We start from the raw sequence: 18,474 nt of genomic DNA on the forward strand, positions 1-18,474 counted from the left end.
TGTTCACAAGTATATATTTAGCTAAATAAATTTATGCATTTTTTTGTAGAAATGCCTACCTTTCAGAAACAGCCTCATCATGTTCCCGTGAGAAATTAATCTCTTCACTTGCTTCTTCTGAAGGATTAGAAGGCTTAGAGTCCACAGAGGTCTTTCTTTCATCTGGACTCTTAAGTGACACTGGATTCATATCCAAATTCATGATCTCTGCATTTGCAACCTATTAATTGGGTGAGGAAAAAGAAGTTGAGGAGAGGGTTACCAACTGTGTTCTTCGAGACAAAACTGATGATAGGTAAGATTTCACTTGAAAATGTTCTCAAAATTTTCTCGCACAAATATGGCAAAACATACATTAAATTATGTCTATTTCAATGGCTTATAACCATGATTGTAGTTTCTCTGCCAAAATGAATAAAAAAAATACTCGAAATAAAAATGATAGTACAAAGCAGCTTCTTAGTTTAGATGGAAAGAAGGAAAAACAAATACTTAAGCACTTAGATAACACTTTATTCCTATTAGACTAAGTTTTAGGAACTGTTAAACATTAGACCTTAACAAGGAGACTTTTTACTTTGTTATACTTTTAATGATGAGTGAAGACCAGAAATAAATCAAATTTTCAACTTACTCTTCCAGTCCTTGAGTTTTGTTTAATACTTGGAACTGAAACATTTAGCCCATGCTTTGGTTGAGAACTTGGAGTACTGAAAATACATTGTATATTAATCAATACCAAAGGATCAAGTGATTGCATAACACACGGGCTTTTCCGATAGATAGCATGAACAAAAATGCAGGTACACAAAGACAGAATTCTGAAATGTTATTATAGTAAGTGTATGTATTTTACATGTAGAAATAGGTTCAAACAACAATGGAAAACAATAGCAAAAAATATTTGGTATCTTTTCACTTCCAGGACAAAGTGGCATAGACCCATTTTTCCCTTCTTCTCCCTTCTAAGCACAACGAAATATCCCAGAAATAATTCAACAGATAATCATAAAGGTGGAAAGAAGAAGGCAGACCGCCTGGGGACCTCAGGATTGAGGAGCTACACCACAGTGAGTTCCCTGAGTTTTTTTATTCTCCATATATCCTGCACTGGGTGCCAGAAAGGCCAGGACCCATCTTTCATCCCAAACCTAGAGCAGGTGTGGCTAATCCCCCACTCCACATCTGCAGAGTCAGCGGTCAGATTCACTGTGGCAGTAGTGTCAGCTGGGTCCCTAACCTGACACCTGAGGTAGCAGTGGCCCTAATCAGCTGCAGGAGCAGTGTTAACAAAGCCCTGTGAGGAACCAATCCCCAGGACTCCACACCTGGAACAGCAGTGGACCAAATCCAGTGCAATGCCAGTGGGGCAACCACCCCCCAGCTGGGATGGCAGTGGGCATGGATGATTGAAGAATCAGCAATGTCCCTACTCCACGCTTGGGGCAGCGGCAGGCCCAATCCACTGCAGTGGCAGCAACTATTGGCCAACATTTCCTGAAGTTCCCACCCACAGCCCTGGGGAGCCCAGGCAGCACCTGCGGGCATTGAACAGGAGACCCAGTGGAGCCAGAGGAAGGAAGCCAACCAGAAAAGCCCGCAAGGGCTTTGGAAAGTAAGTTGTCATTAGAACTACAGCTCGCAAAAGGAGTCCAGGACCTGCACACTCAATCTACACACGGTAACTGCCTGCTGGAAGTAACAAACGCCTCATCTCTTCAAAGAGCCCTGTGTGTGAATGAGTACTGTCATCTTTTGACCCCTCCTAGGCACTAGAAGAAGGTTGTCCAGAAACACCATTGGCTCTCTCTCCAGAGCATGCTTTTCTGACAATGAACCTTCTAATTTTAAGATCTTTTGCAATCTGGATAGGCTCAGAATTTCCCAAGTCAAGTCATGGTTGCTTTTGTGTGTGTGTGTGTGTGTTTCTTTATTCAATAATAAAAGGCAAATTGGAATATCACTATTTTGGGGTGGTGTACGCTGCATGTCCTGGGAACGTTGGTTGCTCCAGTGGGTTAATATGGTAAAGGGTCTGGTTTCTATTTCTTAAGATTTGATTAACATTCTCCCTTTTTTTAAAATTTGAGTTCATGATAGTTTATACCACTGTGAAATTTCAGTTGTACATTATTTCTTGTCTGTCACCACACAGGTGCTCCCCTTCACCCTTTGTGCCCACCCCCTACTTCTCTTCCCCTGGTAACCACTGGACTGCTTTCTTTGTCCATGTGCTTGTTTATATCTAGTCATGGTTGCTTTTTGCTAAACAGTTCCTCCTTCAATTTCTCTCTTCCCTCCCACATTTCACTATAGGAAGCAAGAAACCTGGCCAAAACTTCAAACACTTTGTTCAAAAATCGCATCAGCCTAATAAAGATCTAAGTCATCACAAGTTCTGCTTTCTGTATCACTGTAGGACACAGTTCATCTAAGCCTCCTGCCACTAGGTAACAAGAATACCCCTTCCCCCAGTTTCTAATAACATATTCCTCATTTCCTTTTGAGTCCTCACCAACAGTGCTTTTAAAGGTCCCTATTTCTATCAACCGTCTGTTTAAGAAGATTTAGATATTCTCTTGGACTATATAGGTTTTCTCTAAGGTGTTCCTCATTTCCTTCTGAGCCCTCACTTGCAGTCTTCAATATCTCTATTTCTAAAAGTCTGCTTAAGGCAACCCAGGCTTTTAAATATCATGCTCCTCAATATCCTTCCAGCCTCTACCCATTACCCCATTCCAAATCCACTTCCACATTTTTAGGTATTTATTACAGCAGCACCCCACATCTTCTGGTACCACATTCTGTATCAGTTGCCTGAGGTTGCTATTACAGTTACCATAAACTAGGTAGTTTGAAACAGAAATTTATTCTGTCACAGTCCTAGAGGCTGGAGGTCTGAAATCAGTTTGACTAAGCCGAGATCAAGCTATTGGCAGGGCTGCATCCCTTCTGGAGGCTTCAGGGGAGAATCTATTTCCTTTTTTCCAGCTTCTAGAAGCTACTAGCATTTCTTGGCTCATAGCCCCATCCTCCACCTTCACTGCAATCATTCCAACCTCTGCTTCCATTGTCCCATCTCCTTCTTCTGCCTTTGACCTTCTTGACTCCTTTTTGTAAGGACCCTGTGATTACATTGCGCCCACCAGGATCATCTCCCCATCTCAAAGCTTCTTTTATCAAGTAAAGTAACATATTTACAGGTTCTGGGGAATAGGTCATGGACATCTTTTGGAGGCTATTATTTACCACTATCAACCATGTTGGCACAATTAACACAAGTGACATTCATAGAACATTATACCCAATGTTCTTTTGTGTACATGGAATATTCAACAAGCAAAAGCATATCTTGGGCTATAAAATGTGTCAACTCTCAAGATTGAAATTTTACACAGTATGTTCTCTGACTAAATAAAATTAAATTAGATGTCAATAAAAACAAGATACCTAAAAAAGTCCCAAATGTTTGGAAATTAAACACATACATCCAAATAGTCCATGGGTCAAAGAACAATACTGCAAGGGAAACTGGAAATTATTTTGAACTTATGGAAAACAAAAATACAATATATCAAAGATTATATTATAATCTTTGCACTAAGAAGTGTAATAATCTAAACACTGAGAAGGTGCTTAGAAAACACAGTGCTCAGAAGTAAATTTATAGCTTTAAATGTTTTCTAGTAGAAAAGAATGTTCAAAATTAACGCTCTTGGGCTGGCCTGGTGGCGCAGTGGTTAAGTGCGCATGTTCTGCTTCGGCAGCCTGGGCTTTGCTGGTTCAGATCCCAGGTGTGGCCATGGAACTGTTTGGTAAGCCATGCTGTGGCAGGCATCCCACATATAAAGTAGAGGAAGATGGGCACAGATGATAGCTCAGGGCCAGTATTCCTCAGCAAAAAGAGGAGGATTGGCAGCAGTTAGCTCAGGGCTAATCGTCCTCAAAAAAAATTTAAAAAAATTAATGCTCTTTCTCTTAAGAAGCTGGAACAAAAGAACAAATTATATCCAAAGTAAGTAAAAGGAGGGAAATAATAAAAAATCAGAAATCAATATAAAAAATACAATAGAAAATTACTAAGATTTTAAAAACCCTAGCAAGACTGATCAAGAAAAAAAGAAAACACAGATTACCAGAAGTCTATCTCAGAAATGGAGTATATCACTACAGATCTACAAATATTAAAAGGACAAAAGCATTTTATCAATAACTTCATGCCAATAAATTCAACAACTTAGATAAAAATGAACAAATCTTTGAAAAGATAACTTACAAAACTGATACAGGATGAAACAGAAAAATCTAAATTGCCTTATACCTATCAAAGAATTTAATTTTCAAAAAAGTCTTCCTACAAAGAAAAAGCTCCTTGCCCAGACAGTTTGCAGAGGTGGATTCTATTAAACATTTAAGGAGGTAATAACAATTGTACACAAACTTTCAGAAAACGGGAGAGAAGCTTCCCAATTCATTTATTGAAGCTCGCATAAACATGACACCAAAGCAAATCAAGACACGACAAGAAACAAATTCCGTGAATGTATACTGAAGATTACACTTAAATTTTATATAAAAAATATCAAGATACTAAACTCTAATGATATCCAAGCTGAAATATCTTGGAAGTGTACATTGCAAAGAGTTATTTTGATAGAAAAGATATTACTACTTATGAATGTACCAAATATAAAGATGGCTCAGGAGATAAACAGACTGACAGATACACGACAAAAATAAATACATTAAAATAGTAAAGGTAGAATTTAGGTGCTGAGTGTACAAGTGTTCACGGTAAAATTCTTTCAACTTTGCTGCATGTTTGAAACTTTTCATCATGACACAATGGTGGGGAGGCAATCACAAACCACCTCGTTAGTCACTTTATGAAAGAAATACAGGTGGCATTTATTTTTGGTTATGTAGGGGTGTCCTCTCCAGAGATAGAGTCAAGGGGACATTCTAAGTATAAATTCACTGTCTTTTAATAAGCCTCTGTCTTAGTTTGGAAATGTATTCATTTTTTACAATCCAACTACTTATCATGTGGGTAAACTAAATTATTAAAACGCCTATGTGTTTATACCAACCTTACAGGCTATATTACTGGATAGCACGTTTGTTTCTAAACAAATCCTTTGAGATGACAATACTGCTCTAATACGTCTTTGAAGTTTTGCTATTTTCGCCTAGAAGAAAAAGAGAAAAACAAATAAATATGAAACCAGAGTACTAAAAGATATATCATATAGAGACGGAGGGAAAATTATTCGCAAAGTAGTTTTGTGAGACTTAGGCATCTACCCAAATAAATAAGAAATTCTTATATAAGCCAATGATCTAAATCACATTTGATGCTAGTATGACCTTCAAAGAACGGAAGATAACATCAAACTTCCAACTGGTCCAAAAGAAAACTGTTGGGAGAAACACTAATCAGTAAGTAACCCTAGAAGAGTAAAACAAAAAAACCCCAAAAAGCTTGAAACAGGTTGTCCAAGCTCTAATACAGAATATATTTTGAATTAAAAGAAACTGCCTATGTATTAAGTTTGTCAATTGACACAGAATGGCTGATATTTCTAAAAGTATTTCTCAAAGGCCAATATTGCTGAGATGGAATAAATTTCATTCTCTATTGTATAGTACATCAGGCTTATGACCAGGGATCAGATTTGGGTCTGCCTTTGTTTTCCTTTCCTAACATGTAAAATATCATTAAATCCTACTTTTTAAGAAGACTCAAATGAAATCAAATGAAATTAGAAACTTACGAAGAGTGCATCAGCTATTGCTTCATGTTTATTCCTGCACTGTGTCTTCCCAATTCGTTCAGTCAATTCTTTCAGTCTGTTATCAAATAGTTTGTAATTTATACTACAGATCTCCTGTCGAATCAACTGTTTGACCTAGAATTTTAAAATAAAAACCAAAACACCCCATGTTTCAAATTTAAAAGCAACTTTATTTTCTACTTCTTAAAAATAGCTTTGCTCTTTTCTGGATTTATTGTAACCAATAAAATATACTTTATTTATATTTTTATGTTCACATTTATATTACTGTACCAGCAAGTTTTGTAAAGTTGGATATTAAATTCAGCAGAACACACCTAATATTTAAATATACAAAGGTTAGAAATTAAATTTATTCTCCTAGTGCTAATTTTAGTTTCCTATAGTTTCAGTGGAATTCCATAATACATATTAAAGGAATAGTAAAAGCCTATGTCCTATTTATATTTTTTAATGACCATAACTCAAACCTAGTATTCCATAAAAAGCAACTCCACTTATCTGAAAACCAGAGCCTAATGAAAATGGTTGGTCTGTAGTAGATATGGAACAAATTACGAAAGTTTGAGCCTTGACTCTGCCATTAACAAGCTGTAGGACTTTTGGGAGTCACAACATCTCTGAGCTTCATTTCCCTCATCCACAAATGGACTGAATGAGTGATGCTCATAGGATTTTTATAAGAACATAAAAAGATAACATGTGAAAGAGTTCCAAAAAATGGAAAACACTGAATTGATATGAAAGAAATACATATGCAAGATAATCTCCTTTACTCACATAGTTTTTTGGGGGTTTTTTGAGGAAGATTAGCCCTGAGCTAACATCTGCTGCCAATCCTCCTCTTTTTGCTGAGGAAGACTGGCCCTGAGCTGACATCCATGCTCATCGTCCTCTACTTTATGTGTGGGACACCTGCCACAGCATGGCTTGACAAGTGGTGCCATGTCCACACCTGGGATCCGAACCCCAGGCCACTGAAGCGTAATGTGCGAACTTCACCGCTGCACCACCAGGCTGGCCCCTCACATAGTTTTTTTACGGGGTGACTTTTTTATTGTTAAAATTGAAAGAAGCCAGGGACAATTATGTAGTGACTAATGCTGTCTGGCTTAATGCAGGCTATTCCAACAGATCGAAGTAGCTATCACATAAAACATTAATGTATTTCATTATCTGTGTTTTAGAAAACAGCTGGCCTATTTGCAGAGAGCACAATTAATCTAAATGCCCACTGATATGAACAGCTCTGCTGAGCCATACATTCAGAAACAGCCACTGTGGATTTCTGCTCAATGTGTATCCTCCTGTAAGCAACTTTTATAACAGAGTAGGTAGTCTCTTAGTAACAAAACCTTTCATGATACATTTAAGGTATTTACTAGTAAAATTTATATCTTTCCCCTAATATCTTGCTTCTTGGTGCTCAACACTGGAACACAGTTTTTATGTTAAATTCTTTTATACTGATATCACCTGGATGATCATATTCAGTAATTTTATTTGATTATTCCCAAGGTTTTCCTTCTCATTTCCAGTTGCTCTTGCTCTGCAACATTACTGTCTGCTTGATTTCTTCTGTAATGCTGCATTAACATTTCTTCAGTGGTTTCTCAACATTAGACATGATTCTCATTTTTACTTTCACGACTTCTAAATATTCAATTAAATTAATAAGTGCTCAAAATATATTATTCAAACAGATGCTCAGAAACACATACTATCTTTACTGAGGGCCGTTACCTATCACCCATGTGTCGTTTTACAGATTATTGCATGTTTGCTAGTTCACTGGCTGGGATCAATATGCGCAGTTCATACCCAGACGAAGCTTGGAGAAACATATCTAAGTGTTCTGAAAATGGAAATACTGTTTTGCTAACAAGCAAAGGCCACAGAGTGTTTGTCAAACTTCCCTGGTGAGGGGGAATCACACGGCATACTTGTTACAATCCTAGGCCCTACCATGGATTCACAGAACAGAATTTCCTGGAAAGGGGTCTAGACATTTATATAACTAACAAGCACCATGATGATTCTGATCAGGTAAGTCTGAGAAAAGAACAGCCTAGAACAACAGTCTTCAACTATTAGCGAGTTCAAGAAACCACAAATTAAACAAGTACTCCTGGTGATTCAGATGGAGCAGACTCTTCAAACTTGAGTATTTTGGATTAAATGCCCACCAACGGTGACTCCTGTTGCTTAGGGTGTACATTTGTTCTCATTTAGTGGCAATGTTCCTCATACAGAAGGAAAATATGGTAATTTCCACCAAATACCTCACAAATTTATCTTCTGCTGACGGTAATGTGTCCAAATTTACGAAATCAGATGAAAGTCCTAGCTATGACTTGCAGATGGCAGCCAAAGTGGCCTAAAGATTGGAGAAAGACTGGCAATTATATATTCCCAATTTTCCTCAACTTTCTTAGATGATAGATAGAGTGAATAACCTGGTCGTTAGAACAAAAACTCCTCCACTTCAGTAATTGAATCAGAATCAACTAGGCCAAGATCCTTAGGAAATCTCAAAAGACAAGAGTCAACAGCTCTGTGACTCTCTCAGCAGGGGCGAACAATGTCAGAATGGGAGGCCCTATTCCACTGGATTCAAACAAGAAAAACAAACAGATGAGCGTTAACTAACTGAACGGGAATTAAAACATCACGTTAGGAAAAGCTAGCTATCTAGAGATAGGTGAAAAGACAGGAATCACCTAAAACCCAAGTTGTCTCTGGAGAATGTGCAGACACTTCCAGTGGTGGGGAAGAATAACAAAATAAACGCATTCCCCGCACTAGGAAAGACCACTTTCTGTGTCAACTTGGACCAAGTATTTCGTGAGGTAGACAAAACTAGTGAATGAAAACCCTGATTTTCCCACACTGGTGAAATCAAAATGTTCAAAGATTAAATTTTGTCTTTACATGTCGAAATCAGAACTTATTTCTGAATTCAGCTATTAATCATTGGGAATAAGACACCTGGAAGCCCCAACCTTTTTCTTAAGCTAGATCCATGCTTAACCATGATTCTGCTACTGCTTGCCTGCAAACAATAGAACATTTACATAATTTTTATTACTGTCTCCTTTGGTCTTCCTAGAAGAAAACAAGAGGTAGAAAGGGAAAAACCGTTGACTCACCTTTTAAGCTGGTTCTGCATGAGTCTTTCAAAAAGGTTTCTATTTATTATGTGAGTACACATTCATGTAATATGTAACTATATAATTGTAATAGTCTGTTTTAGAAAACTGTAGTGTTTTTGTTTCTGAAATAGCATGACCGTTTGGATTGGGACATTTTGGTCCATTATAGTTGACGGACATTAATCTACCACACAATGACCTTTGGTCATGGCATTCTAGTGGTAGTGAAACAGCAAAAGATGATCGTAGACAGAGGTCCTGATTACAGGATCTACTAAAATTGAAGCTCATTACACTTAAACTCAGAGTTGATGAGACATGTATGGGAAACTTTAGTACAATGAGATGAAATAGGGCAAAAATGAGAGCAAAACGTGCACTTAATGCTATAAAGCAGAATGTCAGATAATGCAGCCTATCTGCGTAAACTCGGAAATCAGGGCAATTAAACTTGAACGCAGCAGGACTTAGCAATAGACTTCTGGGTTGTCTGAGTCCCTGACGTAGTGGTCAATTGTGATGAGATCTACCAACAGCTCTAACTGCAGATCAAAGAACCCATGACCAGTACAAAAGAGACTGGATTGTTCTGCAAAGCTCAAGGTCATGCAGTGTTTGACTCACAAAGAGATTTGAGGACATAGTATTGGCTGAAAAGCCCATTCTCTTTCTACCACAGCACTCTATCTACACGCGATTCTCTAGGTTACTCTGCACAGGGTCATTTTCAAGAAACTAGCGATGTTTTGGTAATGCAAATGATTATCTTTCCCTAATATGTCCATCTGCTAGTTCAGTTTTCATATACCAGCTTTGCATCAAGTCAAAGTTATCTGTACTAAGTCATTGTGGAGATCAATTAACTTTTACCATTATTAATCAAAAGTAAGTTTCTGAAGCAAATATTTAAGCCTCAATATTTTACCTGTTCCAGCAATGCTGTTTGCTTCTCCAGAACTACACAAATATTTTCACTAATTTGCTCTGACGTTTTCCTGCGCTTAACATTTTCTTTGTTTTCTGAAAACATCCTCTTCTTTTGATTGTGGCCTTGGGGAGATGAAAAGATCAGATATAAAAATATTCCTTCTAAAGAAGGAAATGGGAAGTCCCTAATTTAGGGACCCTCTAAGCAAACGGAAAAACTAAAAATGTGACCATGGCAGCATTTTTTAGGAAATGTAGTTGTATAAAAAATCCCAACAACTAATCTTTAAAAAAAAAAAAGTATGGTTTAGGTATGATTCTGGTCTTAGGTACGCTTTCTTTTCAATCTTATTTAATACACATTTCATACCTATTTAATAGCAACACAAACTAAATAAATTACAGCATTTAATCTTCTATTACAATTACTTAAGCAGTCCTACATATTTTTAATAGGTTATGCTATTATTATTTTTAAGCAATTTTAAATTCATCTTGTTAAAGGATCACTCTGTAGCCTAGACAAGAACACAAAATTTATCTTATGAAATCAGTTTTCTCTTATATTTCATTAACTGACACCCTACTTTTAATGAAATTTACTTTTCCTATTTTAATGATAACTCCAGAATTTCATTGGTTACTTGATGTGTTTCTCTTTTACTCTACAGACACATATATCTACGTATATGTATATATATTCTTATTATTTATCAGCTAATACTTGGCATGTGACTTACAAGTCAATTCTTTGGAAAGAAATGGATTCACCAACAGTTAAAAAAAAAAACCCACTCTCTCTTTCAACTAGCCTCCTTATTAATCTAATAAATAAAAATCCAAAATAAGAAGAAATTTAGATGAAATAAACCAGATAATTGCCATAAACCACCTTTTGATTTTTTGTACTCTCAAGGGAAAATGACTGATTACTTCTTTGCCAGAATTTACTTCCCTTTGCATATGGAGGATTCTGTTTCCCCTCCCCACCAAGAATGGTTCAGAAGCAAGATACTCTGAAATAATTATTGTCATCATTTACTTTTTTCCTGTCTATATGTACTCTACTGTTCCTATATCGAGACTATAAAATACTCTAAAGGAAAGTGACTATTTTAATTTCTCCAAAAGATGTGTAAGCATAACACTTACTGTTATTACTATCAGTATCAAGTGAGGACAAGCACGTTGAGCCCATACTTTCATAATCAATGCTGGAATGACAGGTTCTACAGGACTCTTCAATTTTCAAAACGTCAGCAGCACAGTTACTGGAAATTACTGAATTCACCAATTTGGGTATTTTATCAAGAGGCAAAGAACAGGTGTCTGAACATAAAATGTCATTTTGCCTTTTATCACGTGACTCAAAATTGGAGTTTGTTTCTAAATAGGAAACCATTTTGTCGATTTTCTTATCATCCAAGGTATTGGTTACTGTAAACTCTGACATTTGAACTGTACCATTCAATACAGTGGAAGGATGCCAAATGCATTTCAGATTACAGTCCTCTTCATGTTCAAAAAAGGATCTTGTTATATTTGCCTGACATTGAAGATGGTTTTCAGAAGTGTTTTGTGAATCTTGTGCCTCCTGTGTAAAGAGTTTCCTGAGAGATTCTATTGTTTTACTCGGCTTTTGGTAAGGGCACGCAATTTGTTCTTCAACGTAGTTCAATCTTGTTTCCGAATCAACAATTTCTAGTGGTTTTATCAAATTCCGAGAAGATACTTTACTTTCCTGTGAGCATACCGAATTTTTGTTAGAGTCCAATGAGGAAGCATCACTTTCAGAACGTTTACATTTGCTACTTATCACACCAGTACGTGAATTCAGATTACCACTTGAGACATTACTCCCAGTTGCTGCTGTTTTTAGTGCTTCAACATTCTTTGACTTTTTCAGGATCGCTACTTGCTTTCGGCAACTTGCAGGCATTGTTTTTTTGGCTTTTAGTATCTTCCTTTTACTTCTATCTGGACTTGCCATCTTTCATATCCTAGAATTTAAGATACGATATTTAAATGATTTTCTCCAGCAGACAAAAGCTACCTTATTTATTTACAATATTAAAATAATGTTGAGACTATCTCTCCAGAGTAAATTATGTTTTTTGAAAATTACATCCATTTTCATCAGTGTCACTGACAATATACAAATAATTTTTATTTTTTTCTATAAATCTAAACTACATAAATTCAAAATTTATATTGCCAGCAAGCCTCTACTTGATACTAAGCCCGATAATCTATCTGGCCACTTTTTTTGATGTCACCTCACTGCTGTAACCATTCATGTCTGGTCTGAATCATCCCAGTAGGCCATACATTAAAGATTAAGTTGTATTTCTTCATAAAAACAAAAGACAATGTTTTGTATAGAACATTCTATTTTCCACACATAGTGGTACCTTTTTAAAGCCTTCCTAGTGTTCAAATTTTCAAAATAAATGGTACTCCAGGAGTAATTCCCAAGAGTAATAAGTACAAAATGAGCCCTAAGAAACACAACATGATTCCAGTTCAAGTAAGAAAACCATTTTAGGCATTTTAATACTTAATATTACATACAAATACATAGAAAAAAAATTTCAGTATTTATCCTTCAGCATCCGTATCAAATTGGATCTGAATTGTAGGTAGGTAAATGATTTAAAAGAAAACAATACTGACGGATTACAAGGCAATCAAAGGGATAAGTGAAACAAAAAAAAGAAAAAAAGAATTATAATGACACATGATAGACGAGTTATCTAACAAATTATAGAGCACTTATTAAACTCAGTCAAAGGGAGAAAACAGGATCTTTTAAGACACAAATAATCCAGTCAAAGCTATTATCTATATTATCTATTGTTTATATCTATACAAAATAGGTTGATTATCATTATCTATTTCCTTACTTGGAGCTTTCGTTTACTATTTTCTTTGATTCAATATATCGCTTGATCAGGAACAGTTCCAAAATTTGTGAGACCTGAAGGTTGAGGTGAATATTTATTTAGAACAAGAAAAGAAATCAACTTCAAATTTTAAAAACCTGTAATGTACACGTAAACAAGACTAAATCCAGAAAAATGGCACACTTTCATTAAGGACCTCCACACAATACAGAATTCTATTTTTCCTATATGATGGTGTATTTTAATTGCCTCTTTTTTTTTTGAGGAAGATTAGCCCTGAGCTAAAATCTGCTGCCAATCCTCCTCTTTTTGCTGAGGAAGCCTGGCCCTAAGCTAACATCCGTGCCCATCTTCCTCTATTTTATACGTGGGACGCCTACCACAGCATGGCTTGCCAAGTGGTGCCATGTCTGCACCCGGGATCCGAACTGGTGAACCCCGGGCCACCAAAGTGGAACATGCGCACTTAACTGCTGAGCCACTGGGCCGGCCCCTGATGACTGCCTCTTCATGAATACAATTTTTGTAATATTTCCCGTAGACAGAATGGACAAACCAAGTCTTTCCTCTAGCATGGTTGATTTTTTTTAATTGAGAATCAGGATGCATAAAACAAACAGCTTCACCTAAAGACACACTTCTTGTTGGTACTGCTACAGCTTTGTGCCATATAAACATAAAAATTCTTATTTTATTTCAAAGGCAGAATTCCTATCAAAAACAGTGTCAAGTGTATTTCTAATTGAGTGTGCTATGTTATTGAGTATTTCTAACAGGAGAAAGGTTCTCTTTTGACTGAAATCCATGAGAACTAAATCCTCTAACAATTTTAAACAGATAAGTGGAAAATTTCTTCCTGACTACCTTCTGGCTTCACAAATTTCAATGCTTGGCCTCTTCACTACTCACATATTTCAGGTGCCAGGCACTGCAAACCACACTCCCATCGCAATCAGGCTGATAGGCAATAATTACCAACACTCAAAAGTGACTCTAACCACAAATGTATCCTATTAAACCCACACTAAGTATATCCACAATCACAAAATGCCTGAAGCCATTCTACGGCCAGGTGACACAAAGGTATGGAGAAATCAAGATCAAGAGAGATAGCAGTCTTAAATGATTACAGTTAAAATATCTTACTTTTGTGAATCTTAGAAAAACATCCAACCATGTGAACACATTGCTATGGTCCTCAAGGTCTTTGGAAAAGGGCTAAAACAGTGAAAAGCCCTGAAAACTTAGGGGTTAACATGCCTCTACATTTGATGCATACAAAAGACATGCAATATACGTTAATTATGAAGTTTAACAACATACTGAAAATACTGATTATCTTTGAACCACCCACCATTCAACCAACTAATACCAGTAACTTGCATTTACCTGTATGTTTCCACATACCATGCCCCCTCCTCCTCTTCCTCATCCCGAGGTAATCTATATCCTAAATTTTGAGTTTATACTTTTTTTTTTGAAAAGATTAGTACCTGATCTCACAACTATTGCCAATCTTTTTTTTCTTCTTCTTTTTCTTCTCCCCAAAACCCCCCAGTACATAGTTGTATATTCTAGTTGTAGGTCCTTCTGGCTGTACTATGTGAGACACCACGTCAGCATGGCTTGATGAGTGGTGCCATGTCTGTGCCCAGGATCTGAACCAGCGAAACCCTGGGCTGCTGAAGCAGAACATGCGAATTTAACCACTTGGTCACGGGGCCAGCCCCAAGTTTATAGTTCTATTGTCTTTTGTAAATTATAGTTTCATTATAATGTCATGTGTAAACAATATGGAGTTTAATTTTGTTTTTGAGCAAACTATAGTTTTCTAATACTTGTTTTTTCACTCATTCTCAAAACTCATCCATGTGGTTGTGTATAGCAATAGTTCATACATTTTCATGGCATTATATCCATAATCCATGGCACATTCATAATCCATTGGGTCAATATAGTAAAATTTGTTTATCCAGTTATCTATGAAGGATATTTGGGTAATTTCCAGTTTTCTTTTTCTTACTAACATTGGTCCTGTGAATATTTTTGTTTCAAGGTCCGTATCTGTAAACATTTCCTGAGTGGGTTTGTTGGATAGGAATAAGGTATACAAATGTTCAGCTTTTCAGGACAGCCAAATTATTTTCCAAAGCAGCTGTACCAATTTATATCCCTACGGGCAATGTGTAAGAGTTACTGCTATCCACATCTTCTTGAGCCCTTGGTATTGCCAGACTTAATTTTTACCAATCTACTTGGATGTAGATGTGCATCTCACTGTTGTAATTTGCATTCCCCTAATTACTAGCATCTTTTCATGTTTATTGGCTATACATGCTTCCTTGTCTACAAAATTCCTGGTTACGTCTTGCTCATTTTTTTCTATTGTTTTCTCATTTTTTAAGAGAACTTAATGAATTATGAATAATAATCCGTTGTCAATCCTTTGTTATATGAGTTACAGGTACGTTCTCTCATTCTGTGGCTTGTTTTCTCTTCCTAATTTTAATATAGGCAATTTACCCATTGTTTTACTCTTATGGCTAAAGCTTCATCTGTCTTCTTTGAGAAATCCTTCCCTAACCCCATGCTAATGTGTGAAATAGTGAGGCTTACTGGTGGTAGAGAAGCCTTCTTCTGATCTAGGTTATCTGAGGACATGGAGTTGTACCACAGCTGTGCAATGATAAAAATATGTAATAGAAACGCAGAACTCAGAGTGAATATATAATAGCAATGCTTGCTGAGAGTGAATTATTCTTAAAGTTTATAAACAACACGAGATAATTAGTCCCAACAGTGTGCAACTTTCTAGTGGATAAAACTTAGGGCCCTGAAAGAGAGGTACTCCACCTGGAAAACCTCGGCATTGGAATGCTTAGGGAAAGCAAGTAAAACTGCCAGTAAAAGGCTCAGGGAAGTTAAGTACTGGTAACAGCCTAAAAGGTGAAGAAAAAGTTTACGTGTTGTAGAGAGGTTTAGTGAAATTTTATTTATTACTGGGAAAACAGAAAGCAACAACCTGGTTTAACTGGGGGGCCCCCCGGATCACAAGAATGCCTGACTCTCTTCAACCAGCATGACTCCTTTGCTGTCAAGCCACATTTCACAGAGATCTTGGAATCACATGTAGGGGTCTGGAATTGGCCACCCCAATGTATGTCTCTTTGGCATGATTATTTGAGGCTAGTTCCTTTGCAGACAGGAAAGCAACTGAAAAGGAGAATTTACATACCCTTTGTAAGAGACATTTACATTGTAAAGGAACTCTCCATCTGTAAAGATCTCTCTAGAAATTCTTAATCAATGGGGAAGGCAAGGACTTAAATCTGCATTTGTTTATTGTGCTTGTCTGGTGACCTCCTGTAACTGACTTCCCTCCCCCTCCCAACGTTGGCATTTCCTTCAGGATTAAGCATCTTTCCTTAGGCTAGGAACTGATTGCTGCGCTGACCTGTGACCACCCAGCTCGAGACAATAGAATTGCCTCCTGCTACGCCCACCGAGATAGCAGACCCACTATCTGCTGTGTCCATCAAGCACTGTGCCGACAGGGCAATCTTGTGACTATTGTGGGAGGCACATTTCAATCATATGTGAAATAGCCTGTTTGGGGGTATATAACCACTCTGTGCACCCCACTTCTTCGGTGCTCTTTCTTCCTTCGGGAAGAAAGGCCCCAGGCCATGGTTCTTCATAAAGCTTTGTTTAATTTTCTCTTGCTATTCTGTCTCATGTGAATTTAATTTGTTCTCCGGCCAGACGAACCCACATTTTGGACAGAGGAAAACTCTTCCTCCCCTACACACACTACTGTCCTGCAGCACAAGGTCAGAAAGATAAGTCATCTATATTTTCTCAAGTTTTAAAGATTTGTCTTTTATAATTTAAGTCCTTAATCCACCTAGAATTGATTTTAGCATATAATGAGAAGGGATCTAATTTCATTTTCCCCTCAGATGTATAAGTCTTTGACAGCATCCTGTTAATTTTAAACTTTAAAAGTCTAATCTGTCCCTTAGACTCCTGCTGATATATACTGTTGTCTATTCCATCAATTTGTTTTAGATGTCTCTTGTAAACTTATTTAAATATTTTAACCTAATGAACCTTTTAATAGAATTTAACCTAATTACATGTATTATAAATGACATATTAAAGCTTTAATTTACATCTGGCTTTATGCCTTCTGATTTTTACCCTTTGTTGCTGTTAACTTTTTGTTATTCATGTTATCGTCATATTACTGTAATATGAAAATGTTCTTTTTATTTTTTAAGGTCTACATATGCTTCACAATTCCATGGACTCCAGTATATTTAAAGATTCTCAAAAAGCATTCTTCAGCCAACATTTCATTAACCATTAGGGTCAGGAGTGAAACAACACTGAGTATATCTTATCTAAAAAGAGTTTCTTCCTTACTTTCATCATTACCACTTTTGGTGCCCTTTGCCACTGAATTCAGAATTTTACGTTCCAGATTTGACCCTACTTTTACAATATATAAACTTTCAAGAATAACTTCAGATATTTACATTCTGCTCTAGAAGCAAATTTGGCTATTATGAATAATGCTGCTATGAACATTCACATACAAGTTTTTGTGTGGACATATGTTTTCATTTCTCTTGGGTATATGCTTAAGGATGGTATTGCTGAGTCATAGGGTAACTCTAGATTTAACCTTTTGAGGAACAGTTAAGGCTGTTTTCTGAAGGGTCTGGTCCAATTTACATTTACACCAGGAGTATATAAGGGATCCAATTTTAACACCTCTTCATCAATACCCATTATCTGTCTTTTTGGGTATAACCATCTTGGTTCAAGTGCTGTGGTGCTTCATTGTCATTTTAACTTGCATTTACCTGAGGGTTAATTATGTTGAGCATCTTTTCATGTGCTTATTGGCCACCTGTATATCTTCTTGGAGAAATGTTTATTCAGATTATTTGCCCACTTAAAAGTTGGGTTATTTGCTTTTTTATTACTGACTTGTGAGAGTTCTTTATATAGTCTAGATTAAGTCCCTTATCAAACACGATCTGCAAACTGTTTCTCAAATTCTGTGGGTGTCTTTCCAATTACTTGATGGTATGCTTTGAAAAACTAAAGTTTTTAATACTGATACAGTTCAATTTATTTTGTTCATCTGTTGCTTGTGCTTTTGATGTCATACGTAAGAAATCACTGCCTAATCCAAGGTCATGAAAACTTACCCCATGTAAAAGTTTTATAGTTTTACTTCTTTGATCCATTTTGAGTTAATTTTTATATAGTGTGAGGTAGGAGGTCCACATTTATTCTTTGGAATGTGAAAAAACAGTTGTTCCAGCACAATTTGAAAAGGCCACTCATTCCCCTGTTGAATTGTCTGGCAGTCTTGTCAAAAAGCAGTAGACTATAAATGTGAGTGTTTATTTCTGGATTCTCAATTTTATCCCACAGATACATAGATCTGTCCTTATGCCAGTACCACACTGTCTTGATTACTGTAGCCTTCTGGGAAGTTTTGAATCCAGGCTGTGTGAGTCCTCCAACTTTGTTCTTTTTGAAGATTGTTTTGGCTATTCTAAGTTCCTTGAATATCTGTATGAATTTCAGGATCAGATTAACAATTTCTGCACAGAAGACAGCTGCGACTTTGAAAGGGATTGTTTTGAATCTGTAGATCAATTGAGGGAATATTGCTACCTA

General features: G+C 36.6%; 1 protein-coding gene and 1 long non-coding RNA gene across 14 annotated transcripts in view; one reads left to right on the plus strand and one right to left on the minus strand.

Moving 5' to 3' along the window:
- Positions 1-18,474, minus strand: part of ATF7IP2 (activating transcription factor 7 interacting protein 2) — a 57,288-nt gene that overhangs the window by 26,742 nt on the left and 12,072 nt on the right. For 5 of the 13 annotated variants that reach the window (XM_070566784.1, XM_070566789.1, XM_070566791.1 and 2 more), the window contains 6 exons: positions 12,778-12,851; positions 11,027-11,874; positions 9,873-9,997; positions 5,775-5,909; positions 5,091-5,189; positions 60-220 (listed from right to left, as the gene is read on the minus strand). In XM_070566784.1, the coding sequence (XP_070422885.1) occupies positions 60-220; positions 5,091-5,189; positions 5,775-5,909; positions 9,873-9,997; positions 11,027-11,864 (1,358 nt within the window). In that variant the 5' untranslated portion in view covers positions 11,865-11,874; positions 12,778-12,851. The remainder of the gene's footprint in view (positions 1-59; positions 221-5,090; positions 5,190-5,774; positions 5,910-9,872; positions 9,998-11,026; positions 11,875-12,777; positions 12,852-18,474) is intronic. The other 8 variants (XM_070566794.1, XM_070566795.1, XM_070566786.1 and 5 more) reach the window with 3 other exon arrangements.
- LOC139074776 (uncharacterized) lies at positions 157-1,963 on the plus strand. The gene is made up of 2 exons (XR_011524521.1): positions 157-295; positions 926-1,963. It is a non-coding gene; the product is annotated as an uncharacterized lncRNA (long non-coding RNA).

This window comes from Equus przewalskii, chromosome 12 (assembly GCF_037783145.1).
Source record: "Equus przewalskii isolate Varuska chromosome 12, EquPr2, whole genome shotgun sequence".
Taxonomy (NCBI): Eukaryota; Metazoa; Chordata; class Mammalia; order Perissodactyla; family Equidae; genus Equus; species Equus przewalskii.